This window comes from Anopheles arabiensis, chromosome X, assembly GCF_016920715.1.
Source record: "Anopheles arabiensis isolate DONGOLA chromosome X, AaraD3, whole genome shotgun sequence".
Lineage (NCBI taxonomy): Eukaryota > Metazoa > Arthropoda > Insecta > Diptera > Culicidae > Anopheles > Anopheles arabiensis.
In genome coordinates this window covers 467,116-493,275 of record NC_053519.1, presented here as the reverse complement: position 1 = coordinate 493,275, position 26,160 = coordinate 467,116, and the positions used below count along the sequence as shown (strand labels likewise).

General features: G+C 48.8%; 1 protein-coding gene across 5 annotated transcripts; it reads right to left on the bottom strand.

Moving 5' to 3' along the window:
* Positions 1-38: 38 nt before the first annotated feature.
* Positions 39-16,867, bottom strand: LOC120906704 (mitogen-activated protein kinase kinase kinase 15). 5 transcript variants are annotated; one of them, XM_040318575.1, is made up of 8 exons: positions 16,516-16,866; positions 12,903-13,725; positions 5,821-8,506; positions 5,559-5,741; positions 3,092-3,226; positions 2,858-2,963; positions 1,419-2,776; positions 39-975 (listed from the first exon to the last, which is right to left on the bottom strand). In XM_040318575.1, the coding sequence occupies exons 2-8, from the start codon at positions 12,913-12,915 to the stop codon at positions 795-797; spliced, it is 4,662 nt and encodes a 1,553-aa protein (XP_040174509.1). In that variant the 5' UTR covers positions 12,916-13,725; positions 16,516-16,866; the 3' UTR covers positions 39-794. The 5 variants fall into 5 exon arrangements, with proteins under 5 accessions (XP_040174509.1, XP_040174510.1, XP_040174513.1 ...); XM_040318576.1 differs by lacking the exon at positions 16,516-16,866 and adding an exon at positions 16,274-16,409; XM_040318579.1 differs by lacking the exon at positions 3,092-3,226 and having other exon boundaries at positions 16,516-16,867.
* Between the last annotated feature and the right edge of the window lie 9,293 nt (positions 16,868-26,160).

Below are 26,160 nucleotides of genomic sequence, written 5' to 3'. Positions count from 1 at the left end.
CGCGGCGACTGCACTTATATGCACCTATATCACAACGATTTTCAGGTTTTTTTTTCGTGCCTTTATTTATCGAATCAATGTTACTTACAATATCAGCAATTTATTCTTTGTGTTTTTACTTTAATCAACATGCGCACGTGTGCGGAACTATCACACCAAGCGGGAAAAGAACATTATGGGGAGGGAAAAAAATGTGTTTTGCAACACGCATACACACATACAGATACGCAATTATGCGCAATGGCCCTAAAACAGCGCTACGCGCTATTGGCATTAATGCTTCTAGGGGAGTTGGTTGTGTGTGTGTGTATGTATGTGTGTGTGTGTGTTTTTCTTCTTCTTCTTTTCAACACTGTTGAGGATCCTCCTCATCCTTCTTCTTCTTCTTTGTGCGCGCGTTTTATTGGCCCTCGAAACGGACCACCACTGAGTGGTTGCTTTGTTGTGACTGATTATTCTCTAATAAATGTGTTATGATTGTTTTGTAAGCTTCGGTTGGCTTTCGATGGCTTCCAAATCGATATGGCTGCGACTCGGCACGACGGATTCGTCTGCTGCTGCTGTTGCTGCTGCTAGGGGCAGCGCGTCGATCGCGTGATTGTTTCGAGCAGCGTGTTTTGCATCACAGGTTGTTTGCATGGTGTAAAGAGGAGTGTGGTCTCTCCTGCTCTGCGACCGAGTGGATCGACTTTCAAGGACACTTGACAGTTGAGTTTGCTCCTGCCGGAGCAGCACACACGTCGATTGCAGGGAGGTGTGTGTGTGCAAAAGGCAAATTCGGTGCGCGCGTTTGTCTATCGCGTATCGAGCCCGGCGGTATGATGGTCATTCAAGCAGTTGTTGTTGATGTTGTGGACCGAATGGCCGAACGGCTGAACGGGCGTTTGGGCGTCGCAGTCGGCGGACGTTCGCTTTGGTGGATGCAGTCGGCGGTGACGCTTGAGCGCGTTCCAGATTCGTAGCTCTTCCCCGATCCTGCAATGGGAAGGCGAGCAAAGACTTGCATTAGCAAATGGGAAGAAATACATATAAGTACAGAAATAAGTTTAACGGCACTATCGACACGACAAGCAACGAACTGCCTGTTTGGAATGTGTTACTAATTTATATTTTGATCCTCGAAATTGACTATTTCTTATATGATGAGGACTCCCGAGTCATACAACAGAGCTAAATGTTATCTCAACTCCATTCTCAATGTGAAACTAGTGATTGTTCAATACCAGTAGGCTCAACAATTTCGAGACATGGTAACAAACTTCATTTATCTACTGCCCGGTAATTCCATATCATGTAAGCTTCCAATCTTCGATCGAGTTTCTGTACACTACTACTTGCAGCTTAGGCTTCAGGCTCAGTTTAATCTATTTTTGTTTTCCAGTTGACTAAACAAATCGATTAAGCCTGCCGTTACTTACTTCAGTCCCAAACGGCGCAGATCGTCCCGCTCCAGATCGTAGAGGAAGTCGTCGCACAGGAAGCCCTCGCGCAGTATCCGCCGCTGGCACTCCGGGCGCTTGATGCCCTGCGCCTGCAGCCACTCTGCCAGCCGCCGATCGCCCATCTCCTCGTCCTCATCTGCCTCCTCCACGTGCTGCCCATCCTCCGTTGCAACGGCCCAGTCCGATGCGCACTGTTTCGGTCGATCCGTCGCCGTCTGCCCGACCGGTGGCATCCGGTTCCAGGGTTGCGCCGTACGCCGTACTCTACCACCACCACCATCCCCGAACGTCTCCTCCCCATCGCCAAGCTCGGGGCCGGTGCCGTGCTCGTGCAGGCAGCGCTCCATCAGTGCGACCAGCTGGTCGGTAAGGCAGCGGGCGAACGCCCCGCTCTGCAGCACCGCGCGGAACGCACCGTGGTAGGATTGTTGAGATTCCAGCAGGTACTCCTTCAGTCTTTGATTTTCCGCCCTCAGTGCCTCGACCTGTTCGCGCCACGTTTTCCAGCGCGTTTTCTTCTGCAGCGGCGTGCCCGGCCCGACGTCCGTGCCGTGGCTGCGGGCCCGCGGCTTCATACTCCGCAGCGTACCGTGCCCGCTGGACGTGCCGGTGAGCGGATCGTCCAGCTCGTCCATTGGGTCCTCGTCGCCGGCGCCCCCGCCCTCCGCCATGAGATCGTACATATCGTACTCGCAGTCGTACGCCGAGCCGTCCCGCTCGTCCCGTGCCGCTGCTGGCGCGAACCGCCCGTTCACCAGGGGCGCACGGGCGGCCGGCGGCGCTGGGCCCGCCTGTCCGCCCAGCTCGTTGCTTTCCTCGTCGTACTCGTCATCGTTCGGCGCGTTGCCGGCCAGGTTGGCGCCGAGCTTCGGCGACAGGATGGTGATGCCCGCGTGCACCGCACTCTTCACCAGATTCTCCAGCGCGAACATCCAGTGCGGCTTGATGTTGTGCGAGCGCAGCACCGTGATGACCGTGTTCTGGAACGCGTACAGCGCGAGATGCAGCTGCACGATCGCGATGTCGTTGAAGTTCGGCTGCTCCTTCAGCTGCGCGATCGCCTGCTCGAGCGTGTCGGTGCGCTGCTCCGCAATGTACTTGCGCAGCCCGTTCAGCAGCATCACGAGGTGATCGCGCGTGATCGCCAGCTCCTGGTTCGCGTCCGGCTCGATCTTGGTCAGCCACAGCTCGCAGATCTTGGTGACGTCGTGGCACAGCACCTTGTCGAGCGTTTGGCGCCGCTGCGAGTCCTTCTTCAGCAGGTAGAAGCCGTCGCTCTCGTTCGCTTCGCCCGCCAGCGGCAGCTTGCTCGCGGTCGACGTCGTAATATCAATCTAGTGAATTAGGAATTAATATATATTTTTTTTAAATAATATTCACAAAAAAGCAAACTAAAGGAGGAAAAGGCCTCTCACCTCCGGTGACAGTAAACCTCCGGAGGAGCTGCGCCGATTGAGCTGAAACACGGTCGACGTCTGTTCGGCAGAATCCATCTCCAGTGAGGGCGTTTCCGCGAGATTTCTGCAAATGCAAACGGCGAACGCCACGATTAGCTTATGAGTGCCCACGACGTACCGAATAAATGTCCACGAGTCAGTCCAACTTTGTCCGCGTGCGGTCCAGGATCTCGCCCCCCCCCCCCCACTTACCCGATGCTGTTGATGCCGTGCTTGGGCATCTTGATCGGCGTCAGCTGGAACGAATGTTTGTTTTTCCGCTCGGTCACCGACCGGCTTGCCGTCTGGACGCCGATCGTAGCGTTCAGCGGCGGTATCGATGACGCTCTGATAAAGTGCACCCGCATGGGAGAGCCCGATAACACGCGCGAGAACACGTTTTCGAAACACGTTATCGACAAATTTGTTTATTTTAACAGGCGGAAGGCCATGTCCGATATTGAACGCGTTTTTTTAAACCCCGGAGGATGAATTTTGAGCAAGCGACAAATACAAAAGGGTGGGAGAAAAATAATAGCAAAAGGCAAATACCAAACACGCGTAAAAACACACATACATGAAACGGTAAATATTTGTACGAAAAGGGAACGATGTTTAGGCAAAACAAAGAAAACAATGAAATTGTTGTTGTATGTGTAGTTGTTGTGTGCATGAGCAAAAGTTAAACCAATTAAACATGGAACAACATCAACACGAAAGTAGTATCGCGTGGTAAATGTGTAATTTGTAAATAAACATTTTTTGATAAGAGTACAACACGAAGTAGAAGAAGACATAAAAACACGTGTAGAGGGCGCGTGAGAATGAAAGAAAAAAAAAGAGAGAAAGAAAAGAAAAAAAACAAGAAAAGCACAGATTATTAACGACGATCGCAAAAGGGTAAAATACAAACACACAAACGGGTGTGAGTTGAGGCTTATATCATTTAGAAATGGGGCACTTTCCATTAATCCAATTGAAAAATGTTGGTTTGGATGAGTCATAGGCAGTGCTGCAAAATGTCACTGTCAATGTCATAAGAAAATCTGACTGAAACAAAATCCAAGTCAGCGTCACGTATGCATGCTACGTGACATTTTTGCGACCAACGCTTGGTCAGTCACTATGTCATGACTTTTTTTTACTGTGTCATTCCGAATTCCGACTGAAACAAAATAATGTCAGCGTCACAAACTCTACTGTGATGATCAGAGGTGAGACTCAAACAGTTGTTGCGACCATCACATGCTTGGTGACATTGTGTGCAACAGACTCTTGGACAGTCACTTGTTTGCGACATTTTTTGTCATAGTCATGGGAGCTATGCGGGGCTAAACAAAATGTCACCAACCATGTGATTGATCCTCCAACGGTTTTAGTCTCGTCACTGATCATCACGAGAGCTGATTTGAGCTTCGTTTCAGACATGTGTGTTGGTGACTGAAACAGTGGCATTTGGCAGCAATGTTCACAGCCAGAAAATGTCATGATTATGTTTGCTACGGTATTAATCTCAGCTTGTTAGTCAGAGTATCGCGTTGGACTCAAGCACTCGCACGTCGTGTTCGGCATGTTATGACGCACTTTCATTGAGTATCAGCAATGAGCATCAATCGTTTCTTAGACATTCTTTTTTATACAAATCCTAATTCATGCTCTTGGGCCGGTCTGGTGGTACATGCCCGTCATGGGTTCAAGCCGCGAATAGACCGTGCCTCCGTACGTAGGACTGATTATCCTGCTATGATAGCAATTAGCCACTGAAAGCCAAAGATCACTTCACTAGAGTGGGTACAAGGCAGGCCTTGACCGACAACGGTTGTTGTGCCAAAGAAAAAGAATTCATGCTCTTATTCGCCACAAACACGGGGTTTTTTTTTCCACATGCGCAGATTCCTTGCCGAATCCCAATTCTTTTTAGCAAATTTATCGGGGAAAACAGATTTAAACCTCTTGGGGACGTTGCTGCAAGCTTCGGTATTATACAATTTTACCCCCAAGATTTGTTTGAAATCGGCCTTCACGTAGGTTTCATCATCCATCAAAATGCAACCATGCGGATTGGCCAGCACCTGAACGTACAGCTTCCGAGCCCGGTTTCTGGCCATTGTTAGTTGTTTGAAGTTTAGATTTAGATGTTTACTGGTTTGAAAACACTTAAAACCTTCGCGGAGTAGAATTCGCCGTACAGTAGAGCGGCGTTGAGATGTTTGGCCAAATCGTAGTCCGAGATGTTCGAATTTCAATCGCATTTTATGATTCACAGTTCCACTCCGTCGCTTAGTTTGCAGCTGACGGCAGTCGTCCGTGTCTTCTTGTACTTTAAAATCACTCGAGCAACAGTCGACTTGGGCAAACTTAACCATTTTGCCATTTTGCTCCCGAGATAAAACAAAGTGCCCCATTTGTAAATGAACCTTTAGCTTTAGTGGGGGGAAATGGCGTATAAAACAGTAATAAAATAATCGAAAGCGATGGGAAAACTAGAGAATATGGAATAATAAAGAACAGAATGCAAAGTGATACAACAGACAAATAAAAAACAAGATGAAACAACTAATTTAGAAAGAAAGACGAAAGCAAGCAGCGCTACACTACTACAAGCAAAAAGGGAGCAAGCTTGCTGAAAGGGGGAAGAGAGAGAGAGAGAGAGAAAAAATCGAATGTCTGCGCCACTTACTCGGTTTCGGAGCTGAAGGTGGGTGTGTTGCAGCTGGCCGAGCTTTCCTGCGTGGTGAGCGTTTTCGAGTTGTGCCGGTCGGCGGGCATGCTGACGCTGCGGGAGAACTCGCTAGCACCCGGATGGGGCAGTCCGCTGATCGTGCTGCTGCTGCTGAACGAGGGGCGCATCTTTTTGTGTTTCCTGTTGGGGGGAAGCAAAGCAATGACGTTATTGAAAATAATAATAATAAAAAAAACCCTCTATGCCATTGGTCACTCACTCGCAGAGGAACGGATCCTCCAGCAGCTCGGAGGCGGTCGCCCGCTTGTCCACGTTCACCTCGAAGCAGCGCAGGATGAAGTTTTTCGCCATGCCGGACAGCTCCTCCGGGATGGTCGGGTGCGTCTTGTAGAAGCCGACCTTAAACATGGCCGCCTGCGGGCAGCCGAGCTCGACGAACGGCGGCTTGCCGGTGGCCATCTCGACCACGGTGCACCCGAACGACCAGATGTCGGCGGCCGGGCCGTACCCCCGCACACCCTGGTCGATCACCTCCGGCGCCATGTACTGGAGCGTGCCGGTGAACGTTTCCGTCGCCGGGTTGATGCCGGCCAGCCGCTTGGACGTGCCGAAGTCGGATATCTTCACCACGCCGCTGTACGTGTTGACCAGCACGTTGCCGCCCTTGATGTCGCGGTGCACAATCTTCTGGTCGTGCAGGTACTTGAGCCCCTCCAGTATCTGGCGCGAGTAGAACGCGATCGTCGTCTCGCTGTCCTTGAGCGGGCCCCACTTGGAGCTGAGCAGGGCGGACAGCGACCCGCCCGGCACCTGCTCCATGAAAATTTTGAAGTACTGGTTCTCCGACTTGGAGCCCCAGTACTGGACGATGTTCCGGTGGCGCAGCTGCGAGTGCAGCTTGATCTCCTCGTGCAGCGGCTGGACGTCGTGCGTGTTGCGCTCGTACACCTCCTTCACCGCGATCTTGACCTGCGTGGTGAGGTCGCGGGCCGCGTACACCGCGCCGTACGTGCCCTTGCCGAGCAGGATGCGCTGGCCCTCGTCGTCCAGGTCGTACTCGTACTTCAGCTCGTCCGCCGTCGTCTCGGCCGCGGACAGATCGATAAAGCCCGAGCCCTGGTCGGCGGTCATCTGCAGGATCAGGTCGTAGAACGTCTGCCGGCACTGGACCGACGGGAAGAACATCTGGAAGTCGTCCGAGTTGTGGTGCACGTACAGGTAGGCGCACCGCTCGTCCCGCTTGTACAGGCTGACCGATTTGATTTGGCTCGCGAGAAAGTTGAAATCGTGCAGCTTCAGGCAGGTGCCCTTCGCGTGCTGCTGGCAAACGTTGCTGATGTCGATCGACTTCTGCTCCGCGTCCATGTGGATCGACACGTAGCTCGGCATGTAGATCTTCTGCGGCTCGAGGATCAGTATCGGGAAGCGCACCATGCTGGACGGTTCGCGCGCCGTCGCCTCGAGGAAAAACTCCATCCAGAACTGGAAGATCTGCTGCTCGATGCTGATGCCCGCCGGCTCCTCCGTGCGCTTGCGGGCCCGATCGATCAGCGTGATGTTGCCGATGGTCGACTTCAGGTACCATTTCGGCGGCCGCAGCTTGAACATGCACTCCGCCGCCTGGATCGCTTTCGCGTAGTTCTCCGCCAGCACCGAGATCTCGAAGTACGTCGCCACGTTCCAGTAGTCCTTGATCTGCGCGAGCGAACCCTTCTTCCCGATCAGGTTGTTCAGCTTCATGCCGATGTGCTGCAGCTCGCTGTCGGTAAAGTCCTTCCCGTCGATCACGAGCAGCGTGGCGAGATTGATGCCGGCGAACTCGTTCGGCTGCACCTCGAACGACTTCCGGTACCAGATGATCGCGTTCTTCAGGCTCTCCCGGTCGGTGTGGTTCGACTCGACGAAGATGTCCTTGTAGATGCGCCCGTACAGGCACAGCATGTCCGGGAAGTGGTTCTCCTTCTTCTCCAGCGCCTTGGTGCAAGTGCGCAGCGCCCGCTCCCGGTCACCCTCGTGGTTGCGCCGGTTCAGCGCAAACGCGTACAGGTAGTGCATGTGGCCGGTGTTGATGTAGCTCTGCTTGTTCGGTATCGTTTGCAGATCGTCCACCAGCTGCACCATCGCGTCGTAATCCTGCACGTCGCGCAGCGCTAGCATGTACGTCTGCAGGATGTCTTTGGACAGGACCTGCGGATCGTCCAGCCGCTTGCGCAGGTTGCGCAGCATGCGCTGCAGCTCCTCCACGTTGCCCGCGTGCTGGTCGCGCAGGCTGCGCAGATCGGCGAGGAACTTTTCGCGCAGGTGCGTCTTCGACTGGATCTCGACGTCCTGGAAGAGGCGGCGCAGGGCCACCGCCAGCGTCGTCGGCTGCTGGGCGAGCTGGGACGGTGCGGCGACGGCCCCGGCCGTCTCCTCCAGCTGCCCGGTCGCCTTGAGCGGGCTGGTGACGATCGCGCCACCATTCTCGTGCAGCCGGTACGAGAGGAACTGATAGTTGCCGCACGAGATCTTCATGCGCAGCGTCGCCTCTGTCTGCGTGTCGTTGTAGATGACGATGTTTTCCTTCATCTTGAAGCTTTCGCGCACGCCGAGCAGGTAGCACAGGGTGCTCTGCTGCGTCTGGACGCTCAGGTCGACCACGACCACGTCCGCGTTGTAGAAGTACTCGAGCTTGTTGTTGTTCTCGTTGTGGTAGTCGAGCACCTCGAACGGCAGCAGCTGCAGGTTCGCACCGACCGCGGCGCACGCCTGCTGCACCTCCTCGAGGGCCGCCTTCCGGTGGCTCAGGCACGCGCTCTTCTCGCAGTCGATCACGGCCGCAATGTCCATGCGGGGGCGGCCGGGCCCGGCATGCGCACCGGCCGGTACCGCCGTGTTGCCCGATATGTCGCTCAGGTTCGACATGCTGCCGCTGTGCTTGACGCCCGCTGCCACTGCATGAGGTTCTGTGTGTGGGAGAGAGAGAGAGAGGAGGTTTAGTAAAAGCGGAAATGGGAATACTTTACTCGTCGGTTTCGGTCTTCTACGCACATTCAGCACTAATGCTTCCTAGCTACACTTCAAACTGTTTGCAGGGAGAGTGTCTGTGAGCGTCTGTGTGTCCCGTGGCGAAGAAACATCGAACCACTGATCTCCGTGCGATGTCTAGTGTGTGTTGGTGGGGCGAGGTAATTCGCAATTATTACCACTTTACTGGGCGCGCAAGTGAGACAGCCGTATCAATGCTGAGCAGCGGCAGGATGAAGAAACCGTCGTCTCCGTCTCAAGGTAATGGTGTATCCGTGTCAACGTGTGTGTGTGGGAGCAAGGAAGTAGATAACGTAGCCACTGACCGCAGCAAAAAGGTGCAAAGACGGTTCCCTTTATCTAGCAACTCCGCTTCCTGTCAAACCGCCACCAAATGACACACACTTGCACCTCCGCACGCGGCCATCCGCAAGGGTAATAAACGGTTGCGCAAGCCACGGCTAGAATGCGCCACTGCCTGTGGGTGCAATTTGCTTTCGAACGATCAAACACAGCCCCCCCCCCCTCCAATGCAATGGTGCACAGATCGACCCACTGACCAACACCCAATCAAGACTTGTTCTTATGTTGTTGCCGATAAGCGATGTGCGCCGGGTGGGGGCTCATTATGGCCACGCGACGGTACAGTGCACACTGCTGAAAGGTCAGCGCAGGCCCCGGGTCTGGTCTGGGCCTTGGCGGAGGTTAGACCGAAGGATAATGGCCCGAGTTGTGAGGAGAGTTGTGCCTTCTGACACCTGCCTACACAGGAGAAACCGGATGTTTTTATTTTGCGAAGAGCTTACCCGAAAAAAAAAACACGGAGATTCACGAGAATCACACTCCAAGAAACGAACCTTGCTATCGGACAAACGGTCCGCAGAGCACTGTGGCGCTTCTCGTGAGTACGCTTGGCTCGGTCTACAAGCCCGGGCCGGCTCGTTATCTTGCCCATTTAGCACGAGATACATAATCAAAAGTGGACATCTTATCGGGAGAAAATGCACCGCGATAGTTCCGCAATGCCCAGGCGTGTGTGTGTGGAAAGTAATTAGCATTAGATATACACCGAACAAACAGGTGCTTCGTAATGTATCAAAGCTCCCAATGATAATGTCCCTTTGCTGTGTGTTTGAGTGGTGTATTTTTGTCGTTTCTCTTGTTGTGGTCGTCTTGTTTGCCGGGCGACTACTGCTGAGACACTTCTAATTTGATCTAATTACTGACAGGCAATTAAATCGAGGTTGGAGGTGCCGCACGGACTACCGGAACGGTCATATGATCTCCGGTGTATGGGGAGGTTACGATTTAATTAGGCCGATTTCGACATGGATGCACTTGACCCTCTAGAGCGCAGGGGACGACGTGTTTGCTGTAGCCATGTCGCTGACATCGGGAGCCATGTCGTTGGCAGCAAAAGTGAAGGCGCATAGCCACCAAACTGTACCATTTATCTGTTAGATGAATTCATAGGAGCTAAAGGGCTGGACTTAAAGTTCCCCTTCATTATTGAACAAAATATTGATCAAAGAACAACATTAAAGCTATTCAAATTACACATGAAGACGGAATGCCCAAAACAAACAATCTACCGAATATTCCATCAGACCCCAAATAATTCCCATAGCTTTAATTGCAGCAAAGAAATAAACATATCTTACACATTTCATCACGAGAAAAGCAGATGGCAAAAGAAATGCGTAAGGTAATGATGAATGTTCTAACTTCCCCAAACAATTATTAACATCTTTAGTGCCAAGGCCTCAATATTAATATGAAGATAGCCAGGGATTACTGACTTTCTTATCCGGCGCTACAACTGCTTTGCGGTCTTGGTCTGCCTCTGGAGTGTCCGAAACCGCTCACGGTATCGCGCCTTCGCGTCTGCCAGTTCGTTTTCCTGGTCTTAATGGCGGATGCCTCCACGCCAACTTGTCACCGTACATCTCGTCATCCATCTTCGAACGCGGCTAAGCGGGTTTCGTCAAATGTGGACAGTGTCTATGTTTCAGAGACTTATGTGAGTACCGGTACTATATAGATTCTATTTAGTCCCAGCTTCGTGCGTCGTGACAGGTTCTTTGAGCTGAACTCATTTCTCAGGCTGTAGAATGACTGGTTGGCAGATAGTTGGAGATAGGTGTAGTCTGAGACGACTTCAAAAGTGCGTTCACTTATCTGTACGTCTCTACACAAGCATATTAACTCGCAATAGACCATATTAATCAAAACTACTCCAATTATAACAATATATTCACTGACGGCTCTATTGATTCCAAACATGCTGGTTGTGGGATATACTCCAATAAAACAAAATGCGCTGTAAAACTCCCTGATCCCACCTCCATTTTCTCAACTGAAGCCATTGCAATAAGCATAGCAGCCGAAGAGGACTGTACTGAATAGAAATCAAACATAATCTTTACTGATAGTGCAAGCGTTCCCACACATTGGCAAGACCCACACATTGGTAAAAATTGGTAACCGATAACCTACTTACTTATTGGGCGCTACAACCGCTTTGAGGTCTTGACCTGTTCTGCGGAGTATCCGAGGACCACTCACAGTCTCGTGCTTTTGTCTGCCAATCTGTTATTCCGGCCTTAATGGAGGACGCATCCACGCTCCATCTTGCTACCACAATATGGGCCTACATCGCCCCCTCTACTCATGTGAACGATATTAATGCTCTTTATGAGCTCTGTTGTCAAGTTCTATGCTTATAATGCCTTGTCTCTATTTTTAAACCAGATTTTTTTGAATTCATTGAAATAGTGTTTAATGAAGTTTTGTACATATAATTTTAGCTGTGCACACAACAAGTTCGATAGAAATGAGAATAGCACTCATAACGAGTATCCCTTAATACGAGTTTTTCGCATAACGAGCAAATCTAAATTAGAGGTGTGCCCCAATGATCAAATCCGTACGATTCATTCAGTTCATTCTAAAGAACGAACGAAACACGTTCATCTAATCGACGTACATCGGTTCCTTATAAATCATAATGTACTTAGTTGTTGATAAAAAGAACGTTCTGCTCGTCCTAATAAATAACGTCCTGTTCTGCCAAATAATTGTCGTTGTGCATCAATCTAAATGAACGAAAGAATCGCGATTCACGTTCAGTTCATCTAAATGCACGAACTAGTACGTTTACATTCAGGAAAATGAACCGAATCTAAATGCCTAAGCCCAATCTAAAGGCTCAACAAATACCTCTCATAACAATCGGTTAGTATTGAATATTTCTTTAATTTTGATTATTGCTTTGGCAAATAAGCGCTTCGATCCTAAGCAATTGTTTAAGATAAAACTGTTGCCAGATGGAAAGGTGTCGTATAATTTGTGAGGCACTTTCTATCAGCTAAACTAGAACTAGATATTTCCCTTTTCATGCAAACTATAATGGAAAAGAGCCTCCCGCATAGCGCAGTTTTTTCCCATAACGAGTGAGTCATTGGAACGGAATTAACTCGTTATGAGGGATTGCCCTGTAATTGCATTCGATGTGACTTTACGCTAGCCTTGAGCTGGTCGGAAACGTTTCCGATTGAAAGAGCGTTCCGATAAGCATTTTGTGCATCACAGCTATACCCTATTCCATACATTTTAGTTTCTTTTTCATTCCGATCGTATGGGAAAATCGTAAAAGGCTTCCCGATGGGTACGTAATAAGCACAGTAAATTTAATAAAATGCTGTAAAACTACGATGTAAAACGTCCCGCATTTAATGAACTCATCAGACCAGAACTAAAAGGCATACGCAGAAAAATGACACTAAACGTATGAGGTTTTTCATCTATAACATTGAATTCGTTGAAAACAATTCAATAAACAGAATTACGGCTAAACAGACGATAGGTAGAATTATGTAAATTGAGTTTGCATTGTTTTAATAGAAAAAATAGCCTGCGAAAGAAATCAATTCTTCAATATATCTAGAATCGTATACATCCCTTAAACTCTCACTTGCCAAGTTTAAGCTGCTGTTGCAATAATATCAGGCAAAAAAAGCTACACAAATGCTATTAAACAGCAGCACGTGCTTGTTCTAGGATTTTCGAATTCTCCATGCTACAAGTGTGCCTAAACATGCTTGGTCGGCTTGCGCTCGAGTGTGGGGATGACGTAGGCCTACCGAACGCCACTTCAGAGTCCAACAACGCAATAAATGTGCTTAGCTAAACCATCTCAAATTCAAGACAGTAGTGAGTTCGATAAGCCCATCGGACCTCGAAACATTAGCCAACCCTTTAGACGCATTCCAACTAAAACAAAGCTCTCCCCCCCCTTCCTCGAAACATCACAAACTGTACCCAAGCAACACTCACCTGTTTCTTCCATGTCGATCGGCCAGCGCGTGTTGAGAGCGTCGTCAGGGTTTCTGTTGCTTTTCTTTCGTTTCTTGCTGTTCGCTAATTGATAATGCTCCTCTTCCGGACCAAAATGAGGTTGGATTGCGCGAGTTGAGGAGTGGGGTGGGGGTGTTACTGTTCTGTGTTTTGGGGTTGTGTTCCCCCCGCGGGGGAGCGCGGTTGAGATGCTGCGCTAGAGGGAAAGAGAGCTGCCTTGGCAAAATTGCCCTAAAATCACACACCTTCACACACACACACATACACATACACTTGCACGTGCACTAGAGGATGCGGCGGGCACGATCAGTCCTGCCGACGGTGCCGCTAATGTTGCTCGACGCCATCGTAGAGAACGGGTGGGTCGGGTGGGTGCTTGGTGGGCGAAGGTAATTTCTGGAGCGCCCGTCCCCGGGATCAGGCGTCGCACGACGCGTGTTTGATAGCTTGGCTGATAGCGGGACCCGGATGGTTGCGTGATTTGATGGAGGAGTAGCTGCAGTGGATCTGACTGGTGCCAGTGGTCTTCGGTCGTGACACGCGCACGCACTGGCTGTGGTAGTACTGGGCCCGGTTGTGTGCCCGCGTTGATGATGGCGAGCGATGAGATTAGGGAGCAGCTAGCCGTGCTCTACTGCTATTACTACTACTACTACTGCCACCACCACCGACTGTCGCTGCGTAACTGCGTCTAGTGCGGGCGGGAGAGCAGAAACGCGACTGCCGCACACAGGCGAAACCGTCGTCGTCGTCGTCGTGGGTGAACGTGTGTGCGTACCGATCAACGTCGCAGAATCCCATCCTGCGGGCAGGCAGATGGAAAGAAAAAGAGAAAAGAGCAAAACGTGAAAAGAAAAGCACTGTAAGAAGCAACAGGGGCGCGAGAGCAAAATCGAAGCAACAAATCTAGCGCCCCAAGTACATGCGCATATGTTCCTTGAGTTGCGTGCGCGCGCTACCCCGTTTGTTTGTGTGTATGTGTGTGTGTGTGTGGGAGTGCTCTAACGGCCGCGACACGTATACGGACACTTTGTGCCCGGTCTGCCCTGCTCGGTTCGATCGCCCTCGCTCCAGGGTAGCGTGCGGTGTGGTGGAGGACGCATGCACGCTGTGGTATAAACAAAAATAACCTAGGCATCTCAAGTTTGTATTTTATTGTGTGATAGTCCGAGAGAGAGAGAGAGAGAGAGAGAGGAAGAAGGAGGTTGAAGTGGGGCGGAGAGGAATGCAAATCGTAGAACAAGCTCTTGAGGTTAACGTCACTGAGCAGCAGGAAAAAAAAACAGGAATGAAACAAAAAAGGGAATGCAGGGCAAGGGGGTGGGCAAACTATGTTCAGCTCGAAGCCATGTAACTTATAAAATTGAATAATCTTGCAACAATGCTTGCCAGCTGAGCGGATTCAACTGGTTGGTTGGGTGCCTATACGTTTGCCTTCGATGATTTGGTGGAATTGAGGTCCTAAAGTGCATCCAAGAGAAGCCATTACGGAAATATACTGTAGATGAGTTCAACAAATTCCAAAGCCATTGAGGGTACTTCAATGCATTAACAGGATTGATACCAACACAAACGAATAAAAATTGAAAAATGAAAGGCGTTATTATTTAAGTCCAAAAATCTAAGGTCCAAGTGTCACAACGTTTAATACTTAGAGCTTAGAGCTATTCATTAGAGCTTGCAAACTAATAAGAGTTGCTGAGATAGACAAAATACAACAGCTTAGCTGTGGTAGAGTACGTAGACCAAGAAGGCTCGATGCTTTAAAAATAAATACATCTAAACCTATTGGAATGATCATCATATGTTGTTTGGAGTTCTTTCAAACCGTCAAATACCGATCCAATTGGAGTCCTAGTAGTTTGGAGCTAGGTTGAGGGAAGGCACAAAAAAGAGAAATAGAAACGGAAGCAACGAAATGTGATCATCACGCCCCAAATAGTTTAAGATCGTATGCCCTATTCGAGACATTGGAGTTCTGGAATGCATTCAGTGGAGTGAGACTAAAGGAATTGTACATGAGACGAATAAAGCTAAAAATATGCTCCTCAACCGGTTGAAGATATTGGAGCTCAAAAGACCCCAACAAAAACAAAAAAGAGCAATACGACCTAAAGAATTTATGTGGCATGACATAAACACTTGGAACCTTGTTTAGAGCTCCAATTCCAAAACATTGAAGCTCAGAAACGTCTCGCGGGGAGTTCCCTTTCCCTCCCATTGCAAACGTTTGTTTAGGTTAATATTCTCCGTCATCCACCCCAAAAAAAGAAGAAAAAAAAAATAGAAACACTTAAGGCAGGGGCAGAACTTGTCCAAGTCGAACGGCCGGGATATGATGAACTTGTTGCATTCGCGTTTCCAGCAGGCTGGCAGGGGGGAGGGGGGGGGTGGCGGGGCAGGCGTGGGTGAAGCAGACCACGGAGACCTTTTGTGGTTCCACCGTAGCAGCAGCAACAACAGAATGAAAAAAAGACGGCGTCACATTGTCGCGCTCGTGCGTTTAGTGTGTAAGCTCTACACGCGGGCATTTGTTTCGCTTTTTATTGTTGTTGTTGTTTCTATGTTTATGTGTGTGCTTTTTTACTTTTATACTTCATTTCGTGCTCCACGAGGCAGGGTCGAAACGGTACGAATGGCGCGCAATTACAAACATGCACTGACATACACATACACAAACTGTTGCAGACAGCAAGGTTTGGGGTTTATTTGTGTGTGCAGAGATTAAAAAAAATACACGCTTTACAAACACTGGAAACAGCTGCAAGACAATGTTTTTTTTTCATTTCCACGTGTAAAACAGTTGGGCAGCCCCTGCCTGGCCGAAGCTTCACCGCCAAGAGGTTAGCGAAAGGGGCGCAAAAACATTGCATTATGTCACACGGATCATCTCTAGCGCGCTCGCCGTCCCTTTCGCACGGATCGTGATGCACCAAAAGGGCGATGAAATGAAATCGCCTACCCCTACCTCCCGTCCGTGGGGGTTGGGTGGGTTTGCTGTGTCCCTGTGAGCCAAGGGAAGGGCAGACGATGACGCGCGGCGGAACCGAACGGTTACGATGGGAACGGACAGTTCAAGAAGGGCGCTTTGCTTCATTTTGATTGCAGTGTGTGGCCGTCCGCTACGGTGACGTAAAGTAGCGCCCCAAGGTCGCCCGTTTCACAGCGTGTCTCTGGTGTGGTGTGCGAGCGGAGCGGAAATTGAGATGACGGTCCCCTCCCCTCGAAACGGAGGGAGCGATTTGTGAGGGAGCACAGCACTAGATTTTAATTACTTTGCTAGAGATTTTCACACAACAACCACACACACACACACTGAAAGTCTCATCCAAACAAACACACACACATACCAACAAGAGCACACACATGAGCTGGATTTGTGTAAAACTAATGATCAGCACACACAGATTGATCTCGAGATCTGGTCGTGGGAGAGAATCGGCGCGTCGCCCGTCCCAGCGCGCTGCACCTTACTTGGACGTGATCTTGCCTCACTTCATAATCGAAACACGCGCAACCGCACACACAAACACACACTTGCAGTGGGCGGGTAAATGCAGCACACACCAACAAAAAAAAAACGCAAGCTTACCAATCAATTGTCCACTCGGGTTTGGCTGGTGCCGCAAAACCAAACGGCGTAGAAGTTGGTATTAAACGCAATTTAAAACACACAACTTTGGGTACGCGCGCGCGAGAGGCCGCATCGTCTTTCCCCGCTTCCTCTTTTTCTAGTTCCGCGTGCGAGATTAGCTCGGCTCGGTGAGCAGGGCTCAACAACCTTGCACCGGGGACGAGTGTGGAGTGACGTGCTGTTGTGGGTGATTTTTTGCGTTGCAAGAATTTATCTATTTTTCTCGCAATTTTTCACACACAATTTCGGAATATTTGTGCCTTTTTAGTTGAAAGCTAAACTACCAGACACCTTCCGGAAGGATTGAATGTGCCGTCCACTGGCTGCGGTGGGAAGATATTTCACTATTTTGCTTCGCCTGTGCCAAGGTTCCGTCTCTTTTTCGCTCGATTGTGGCAAACGGCAGCTGTCTCTTGCTTGCAAACTGTGTGGGGAGGAATGTTTACCACCTAAAAGGGGGATGTCTGTTTCTAGACCCACGTGAAGCTGTCAGTGTTGTGTTTAAAGCGCACGGTTGATTTCTTCATTCGCCGCGATAGGGCAGCAAACGCACATCAGGGGTGGTCAATCGGTGCGAGAGGACAACATTTGAAATAATTTTATTCTAAAATATTATTAACTTTATTTAAAATATTCATGTTGTAAAGAAAATATTAAAATAGAAGGATTGTCAAAAGTACTTACTCGATATGTCATAAAAAACACAGATTTTCTAATCTCTACTGCGTTGTGATTCTAAATAAAAACGGCGGTCCCATAGTAATGTCGTTACCTTGCAAAACTTAACAATATGTTTTACGGGCGTTCAAGTCTAGAACGTCTCAGGATGATAGATTAAGCTTAAACGACTGGAAAATTAAATGTCCACTAAAAGAAAGAAAGAAGGCAAAAGTAATGCTTCGAGGGTTCACTGGATGTCTCATTAGCTGCCGCTTGTTATTAATCGTTATCTTGTTATCCTTTTCTTGCATTGTATTTATTTCCTACCTTCAGTTAATCATAGTCTTACCAAGCGCCAAAAATCCACTAAACGACTCTTAAACGGGATCTAAACGATTCAAGCTCTCGGAGGAAAAGGAATTCTAAATGACTCTGTTTAGCAGATAGTAAACGACCTGCGCATTTTAAATATAGAAAAAAGGCTAGTGGCGCCATATGTTTGTGGGATAGCGATCTGAGATAATATCCTTCGAATCCGTTCCCGTGGGTGAACCGTCCCCTGCCGGAAAGTACTGAATAATTCTCGAAAGCCTGTTCTGGGTAGTGATGTGCTGTATGGAGCGAACCCACGACTCCGTTCCGACTCCGACTATTGTTAGTTCGATTCCAACTCCGGCAAAATGGAACCACTAGATCCACCCGGAATCGGAGTCGTCCGGAGTCGTCTGGAGTCGAACGACTCCGAACGACTCCGAACGACTCCGGACGACTCCGAACGACTGCGACGATTCCGAACGACTCCGGACGACTCCGACTCCGGGCTACTCCGGACGACTCCGGACGACTCCAAACGACTCCGGACGACTCCGGACGACTCCGAAAGATTCCGAACCACTCCGAACGACTCCGGACGACTCCGAACGACTCCGGATATTGCAGCGATATTTCTCTCTTTCTCTCGGCATCCTCATAACATGCCCCAAACGTCGTATCCTGCCAGCTTTCGCCTCCGTAAAGATGCTAGGTTCGCTGTGTAACTCAACAAGCTCGTGGTTCATCCTTCTCCTGCACGCTCCATGCTCGAACACCCCGCCAAAGATGCTCCAGAGGATGCGTCGCTCAAACACGCCCAGAGCGTTCAAACACGATGTTCAGCTTGAATGGTTCAAGACTCGTGTCCATAGAGGACCACCGGGCCAATCAATGTGCGATATATCTCACATTTCGTGCGGGCTCGAAGACTTCTGGATCATAGCAGTTGGCGAAGCCCATAGTATACGATTCCCCTGCACAATGCGTCTCCGGATTTCACTGCTGATGTCGTTGTAAAAAGTAACAAAAGTCCCAAGATAGCAGAATTCCTTTACCTTCTCGAGATTGTCGCCGTCAAAAAATACACTGCTTCCCAGATGATCTGAGTCTCCGGCAAACAGGTATTGCCTCCACTAATTTGCTCCTGAGTAGATTTTTTTTCTGTCACAGTCGATAAACTATATTACTAGAATTTACTAGAGAGAGCGAATAGTAGATAGTTAAATTTAAAATATTTGTTTAATACCCAAAAAGTGTTAATCTTGACTTCTGGTAAACTGCTTTGTCATTAAAATAAGTTTGTCCATATGACAGGGTTCCTAAACTAGTTCACCAAATGCTCTTTAAATATTGAATTAGTACAAAAATACTCACAATCGCTATTGATATTTATTTATATACGAGCCTTTTTATCAAATCGATTTTGGATGAAAGGTGGAATCCAAGCGTAAAAAGTTTTTAACAAAACAAAAACAGAAATTGATGAGGACATTCACCATACCACAGACCACTCGAAAGCCAATCGCCTCGATGGGTACTGATTGCATACTCGCCAGGCGCATTTAACAAATCGCTTCACGATTGGAACGGCGCATTGAAACGTCGAAGGAATGAACAAAAAAAACACAAAAAAGAAACAAAACCGATCTTCCTTTCACTATCATCATCGGTACCGAAACAAAACAAACATGCGAAAGAAACGATTTAAACGGGAAGGGTAGCAGCATTTTAGCAGACAACGACACCTCCCAGGTGGAACTAATTGGACCAGGGAGGGAGGACGGTAACGAGTTGGTAACCCGTTGTCGTTATCGGTACCCATTTCAGTCTCTTACCCTCTCGTTGGTTTTACATCATTCGAACGGCTCGCAGCCAGACTGACCTGGCGGAGTGCATCGGCGTCCGATGGCATCACACATGGCCCCACAGGCGTCTAACGCATCGGTTGCATGGCTTCACGGCAGCAATTAACACAAGGGCTGGTCCACTCGCGCAAACAGGACGCTCGCGCAAACTTACTGTATTTCCTTAACAGGTAGCTTCAGGGTGTGGGTGTGTGCTTTATTTTTTTTTTGGTAAAAGTGGGTTGCTTGTTTGTTTGTTGTTTTTCGCTCGCCCATTGCCGATGAACTACTTTCGTTCGGGCGTGATTTGTGCAATTACGGAAATAATCAGCTGTTTAAGGTGGAGACTTATGCAAAAAACCATCACTTCTTTCTGCTTGTTTTTTGGGTCTCTTTCACCCGCGGACATTGTGTGCGTGGCGGTTGTTACATTTATCGTTGCCGGGGGGGGGGCCAAAACCACACACACGCGTGATCGGGGACTGGGGCACAAAATGAGGATTGTTTATCCAACTGCAAGCAAAACCAGCACACCAAGAAAGAAAGAAAAAAAGCACAAAATTACACTAATTTCCCTACAATGTTTCGCACCAGCTTGACCGTAATCAATCGCATTCCAATGCAGCCGAATCATTTCTCCATGTGAGGCCGAGGGAGAGAGAGAGTGCAGAAAGCCATGCAGCATTGCATCATGCGCAATGTAATCATACGCACACGGTACGGCGGTTGAGAGAGGCCTCATTTTCTTTTTAAATTCTTTCCTTTCTAGGCCTAGGCGCGTACATTGAAAGATCGCCTTTTGCTTCAATCGCGCGTGCCATGTGGCGTGTGTGGGTCACACAAACGACAGCCACCTCGAAAATGAATCGGGGCCGAAACACGCCGAAACGCTCTAGACCGGTGCGCAACAGCCGATGCACCGTTGGCAAAGTGCATTGGGCAGCCGCAGCAATCGACCCGAGCGTCGTGTGGCCTTCAGCAGGCCAGAAAGGATGTCAGGCGTGAGGTACGCAGAACGCAGAAGGGCAATAAAGGATTCACATAAACACAAACGCGCGCGCGCAAAGACCTTTCAGGAGCGAGGGTGGAGAAAGTTGGACGGTGACAACGGTGTGTGTGTGTGTGTGTGTGTGTGGATGGTTTTTTTGGTTCGATTGTTGCAGCTCGCGCGCGTACGGGTCACGTTTGCGCAACTTTAAAAGTCCGATTGCGTATTGCTGCGTGCGGCCTGGTGCACGTGCTCTACATTGCCGCGTTATAAGTGCGTCTCGCGTGCGTGCATGTGTGTGTGTGTGTATGTGTGGTTGCGCAGGGGGCAGGCAGGCAAATCCATTCGAAATCGAAAGTGCTCGGCCTGCTTGCTGAGGCTGGGCACGGATGTCGGTCGGGCCTATCAACGACCTGCCGCGCACGTTCCGTATCGCTTGCGATCTGCGTTCCGATCGCAATATTTCGCTTGTCTTGAATTCATGCACACACACACATACACACCCTTGTGGTGTTAACAAAAATGGGAGGGTGAGCGGGGGAGCGGCACGACGATGCGACGGTTTGCTAAAGATGGCAATGAAACCCGCCCGTAAGGCAAATCAAATAAACCATCAGCACCGAATGCCCGTGTACTAGCCCCCGGGGCAAAGCGTACCTCGCCACCGACACGCTGCTGTGTGACTGTGTGGTTTTTGTCCCCCCTCCCTTCTCCTCTTTCACACCCTTTTTGGGGCACATCACTTTACAAATCACAGCCTAGGATTGGGCCCAGATGAGCGATGGCTTGCGCGCAACAATCCGTTTTTCTGCTGCAATTTACACGGCCGGGGACGAAATTGGTTCAAAGTGCGTTATCATACGTGTTCCGAGTTGGCCTAAGCCGACCTGTGGAGTGAGCCACCGAGCCGCACCGAGATTGGATACCCTTGCGGCCGTACGTGCGGCCTTCGCGGGGAAGCCTGGAGGTCTGGAAAAATCGGTTCGCCCGATGTTGAAATCGGTGCACGCATGCCGTTGCGAGGCGGTTTACGAAGACGGCGGCATAGTTTCCCACCTGATTTCTTCCGAGGGTCTTCCCCGATTTTACACACGATTGTTTTTGTTTTTTTGCTCACTTGGTCGAAAATTTTTGGAACCATGTTCTGGTGTGGCCACCGCTTGACAGGTGTCAAATCAGTCACAGCGGCGCATTTCACGGGGGGGTGACATTACACGAGCCGAAACACAATCCAATCTACCAGCTTGGATACTCTCGTTCGTGGGTTCTTGTGGGGGCTTTTTTCTCTATCTCTCCAATGTTTGTATCCACCGCAAAGCTTTTGCGCAATAGCGCTGGTTGCCCTCCGCGTACACCCAGACACCCGAGGGGAAGGTGCGGAATGCGTACGTCAACCAAATTCATTGCGATTAGTCGAAGTCGATCGGTGGCTGGGTGGTGCACCCGATGGTTTGGACGAACCGGAGCGTGCGTAATCGCGTGGCACGATATGTGTGTGCACGAGGACGATGATTGCGGCACTTTGCCAGGTGATACCCGCAGAGGAGGATGGCAGCGGCAACACAAGTGCTGTTGCTCTTTACATAATATGTGTTTTCTTGGCAGCGTTTGGCAAAGACGTACAGGGACCTGACTGTTCGGTATGTCGATGACTAAGAAAAGTGGTTGATGTTCGAGAGAAAAACGTTAAAGAGAAGATTTACATTGAATTACACTACGAGAAACACAACCAAGTCCAGCTATAATAAGAATAGATGACTTTGGAATATTGTAGACTTCACTGCAGCTTCAATATCTTCCCAAAGATTAACCAAATTCATCTAGTACGGAGAAATTGAGTTGTCAAGAAGTCCGAAAGAGAAGATCTTGCAGAAAGTAGTAAAAATAAGACGAAGAAGGTTTTTATGCTATCGAGAGAGGTTTACAAAAAGGCACAATTAAACAATGGTTGCTTCACAATTAATTGGAGTTCCAGAGGAGTATGAGGGAAGATAACTCCAATAGTTGGAAGTCAACAAATAGCTGTTGGAGCATCAGTGTAGCTTGAAAGAGTCCTAGGAGCTCAATTGCAGTAGAATGTTTAGTTGACTTTAAATATTTGTGGATGTTTCAGAAGTATACAAATGCAGCATAGACTTATGACTTCACGAATGTTTTGGAGTTCCAAAAGGGTTCGCACAAGAATATTTCAGATTGTTTGAGATTATAGAATATCACTCCATATGATATTGAAGATTACCAAAGAGTGTCTAGCTAAAGAAACTGTTATTTTCTGAAAATTGATATCGAAAAAGGTTGGTAGGAGTTGCGGAATAGTAGAATCTTCTGTTGTCTTCAAATATTTGAAAACCTTATTAGGATTATTTGTCTTATGTGGCAGTAGCATATTTTGTTGATTTCAAATGCGTGGATGTTTCATAAGCACCAAAAAATAATGTAACATAGACTGATATCTTCAGAAATTTTCGGAAGTTCCATAACAGTACTTTGAATATCTTAGAGAGGATAGTTTGTGATTAACGAATATCTGGAAGAATCTAGTCAAAGTAACAATTATTTCCCTAAAAATTCTAATGGGAAAAGCTCGCTAGGAATTTCGTAAAAGCAAACATTTCTGTTGACTTCAAATGTTTGCAGATATCACAAAAGCAACAAAAAAGGCAATATAGAATAGACTGCTAACTTCACCAATTTATTTGAGTTCCAAAAAAGTTTGTAAACGATGATTTCGAATAAAGATTATCTAATATGTGTGGATGTTATTGAAGATTGTCATAAATAAGCTCTGAAAATGGGTTAGCCCAATGACCAGCACCGTAGACTTGTCTGATGAAATTCAATAATGTGATTGAACTTGTAAAAGTAAACTAATTAAAAAAATATTGAGCAGTTTGAAATCTTTAATGAGCTGTGGTTCAGCAAGAATAGGTTTAAACGCTGTAATCTATCCTCCATGTATAAACCATAATGAAAAACAGAGGATATTGAAGATAAAATCTAGCTCACATTCCACCACCTTTAACTTGCTGATTTCTTCCCCTTTTTTCACCTCTTGTGGCTGTACTTCCCCGAAGATGTTAACGTTGTCATTTCCGCTTACCGAGCGGAGGGGAGACGTTTGGAAGGCCTCCCGAGCGAAAGGCGTTCACCACGGTTCGTTTGGTGCGATCGTCGCCCAGTTTTGCGGTTGGTGAATTGCAACCGGAACCAGTGCAGTCAGTCAACCGTGGTCCTGTCCACAACGCGTGTGGACCGTGTTTAGCCGCTTCCCCTGCTTACTACTCACCTAACTGACGGTGTTACAGCGACATAGACACCCACGAGGAAGGCATTCGCAAAGCAAAAAAAAAAAACAAAACACAGAAAAGCAACTCCTGGTAAAACACCGGGGCCATGCCAAAAAGCCGATATGTCCACCATGGCTGAGCAGCCCAATCGGAGGAAAGCTCATAAATTGTGCAGATAATGGCGGGCGTGTAAAATGCTAACTACTGAAAAGGAAAACTCTCTCTCTCTCTCGACACAGTGCGGGAAGCTAGAAAAAACAGAGCCCTGTCCTAGGCCGTACGGCAAAACTGGAAAGGCATGTGTGTTATGCATCTCCAGCAAGCAAGCTGGTCTGCCTAACGATCGGACCGTTTCATAAACAATTGCCGAAAACAACAAAAGGCAGCAAAAAAACCTCCCCAAATGGACATGTACGATATCGAAATTTGAAGCTTTCATCGTTTTCCGTTCCAGGCAGTTGAGTGTCGCGCTGCGGGGATGGAGGCGACCATTAAGCCACCAGCTTACCGATTCATGAACACATGAGCTCATGAATGAAGAAAAATGAAAGCCCAAACTAAAAACATCGACGAATAGATTAGCGAAGCGGTAAAGGCGCTTGACAGTGCTGGGCTTTACGACAAAGAAAATCGTCCGAAATTATCCACCACCTCTTTCCATCGCCCGGCCGTACCGAACCCGGCGCTGTGCGACGACCTTTTTGGAAAAACTCGCTCGGTGGAAGCGCAACAACAAAAAAAAAAAAATAATACATCTTTCGCGAAAGCAAACGCGCGGAGGAAGTCACGGGCTTGTAAACGGTTAACGGCGTCGTCGTCATATGTCGCTGGAAGCGTTCGACCATTTCGATGGCTTTGATGGGGTTGGGAATGAAAGTGAAATGTTTGCTGGCGCGTGCTGGTTAGCGTTAGCTCATCGCCTTACGCGTGCGTTGTTCGTTGGCTCGTGGAAAGTGATTTCCACGGAACGGTCGAACGAGGAAGCGAGCGTGCGATTGTGGTCGAGACACACGCTCAAGGTTGCACGAACAAAGTGAAGGAAGCGTGGAGACTGTCTGCCCCTGTCGAAACCATTCTAGATAGAGCAGTGGTCCGGTACCGCCCGTCTAGAATCGCAGAATCGGGAGGATGGCCTGCGTATCTTTGCCCAATCAAATGCTCAACGATGCGGAAAAAACGCAAAATGCTTCTAATGATGATGAACGGAAACGGTGGACCCCGGTTGGAGCTTGAGTGACTTGTGGAATTTGCTGTAAATTATTTTTCTTCCTTCTCGAAACTACAAACTCCTCAGCAGTCCATTGTAAGGGCGAGTGCATTAATTCCGTGTGCGCTTCCCAGCCCCGCTGTGTAACGCGTGTACCATCCATCATGCTATCATGATTGATTGGAAATCAATAAAAAAAAGCCACACTAATCGTAAGCACCTCCATCAAAGCGATAAAAGTAAACAAAGATCCGATGCGGGACAGTGTCCACCGGGGGATGGTTGTATGCAATAAAAAAACATGCGCTTTTGTTTGAACTGATCCGGACATAATTACAATCCCACCTCCGAGCGTGAACCCCCAGACGAGCTTCTCAAAGAAGCTTCGCATGTCCATACCCAGAGGAAAGACACACTCTGCACTCAGGAGCCAAAAGAGGTGCAAAAGGCTTAGCGCGCTCGCAGATCTCGCCCGATCTCTGCGCTTGAGCTTGACTTTGACTAATTAATGGACGGCGTAGTAAACTGATGTCGAGGTGTGTTCTGTGCGCATCGTTGCCAGCAGCCCCTGTCCGCTGCTCGAGTGAACGGCGCACAGTGAGGAAGAGCCATTGAAGCAGGATGTTGTGAAGTTGGGGCCTTCTCTGATAGAGGCAGTTTTGGAGAAGGGCCGGACCGGTGGTGCCGGATCCATTTTGGGGTAGAATTGAAATGTCACTGTCGAGGTCACTCGAGGCTGCTTAGTGGCGAGGGGCTCGAAATCGGCTTATAATAAGAGATAAAAATATCCACCAACATAAAGCGAACGGTTGTGTCTCAGTCTCGGTGGAGGACACGAATGATCCGAGTGTTTGCGGGATATTGGGAGGCTCTAGAGGTCCTAAAGAGGTTAGGCTCAAACACTTTCGTTGTGCTATTACGGTGAGGTGTCATCCCATACCTAACGGCGAGCAGAATTTCGCTCCAGTATGTGTATGTCGGGTAGGATCCTTTCCTTCTGTCCGAGGCCGAAGATGTAGCGAACCTTGCCCGTGTCCGCTCTCGGGAAGGTTCGATTGGTGTCGTCGGCTCGAGCCCGTACCGAACTGTCTACGCTCTCACCCTTACCAGCAAATCTGGTTGGGGCTAACGGATTACTTGTCCGCTGTTGAATTCCCGAACATATCGTACAGAATATCTGCTTAATGCCCAGCTTAGCCACACTCTGCGAGTTGAGCGATCTCGCCTAGCTTGGGTGTTGCGAAAAGTCACCACGCGCTCTGCAAACGCGCACGGCCTTTAATTTTCCAGTCTAGATCTTGCCGT

What these genes read in the sequence shown, in the direction of transcription:
- LOC120906704 (XM_040318575.1), bottom strand. An exon ending in CACGGCATCAACAGCATCGG is followed by an intron (nt 2,964 to 3,091) that starts GTAAGTGGGGGG and finishes TTGCATTTGCAG; the next exon opens with AAATCTCGCGGAAACGCCCT. An exon ending in CTGCGCCGTTTGGGACTGAA is followed by an intron (nt 976 to 1,418) that starts GTAAGTAACGGC and finishes TTCCCATTGCAG; the next exon opens with GATCGGGGAAGAGCTACGAA.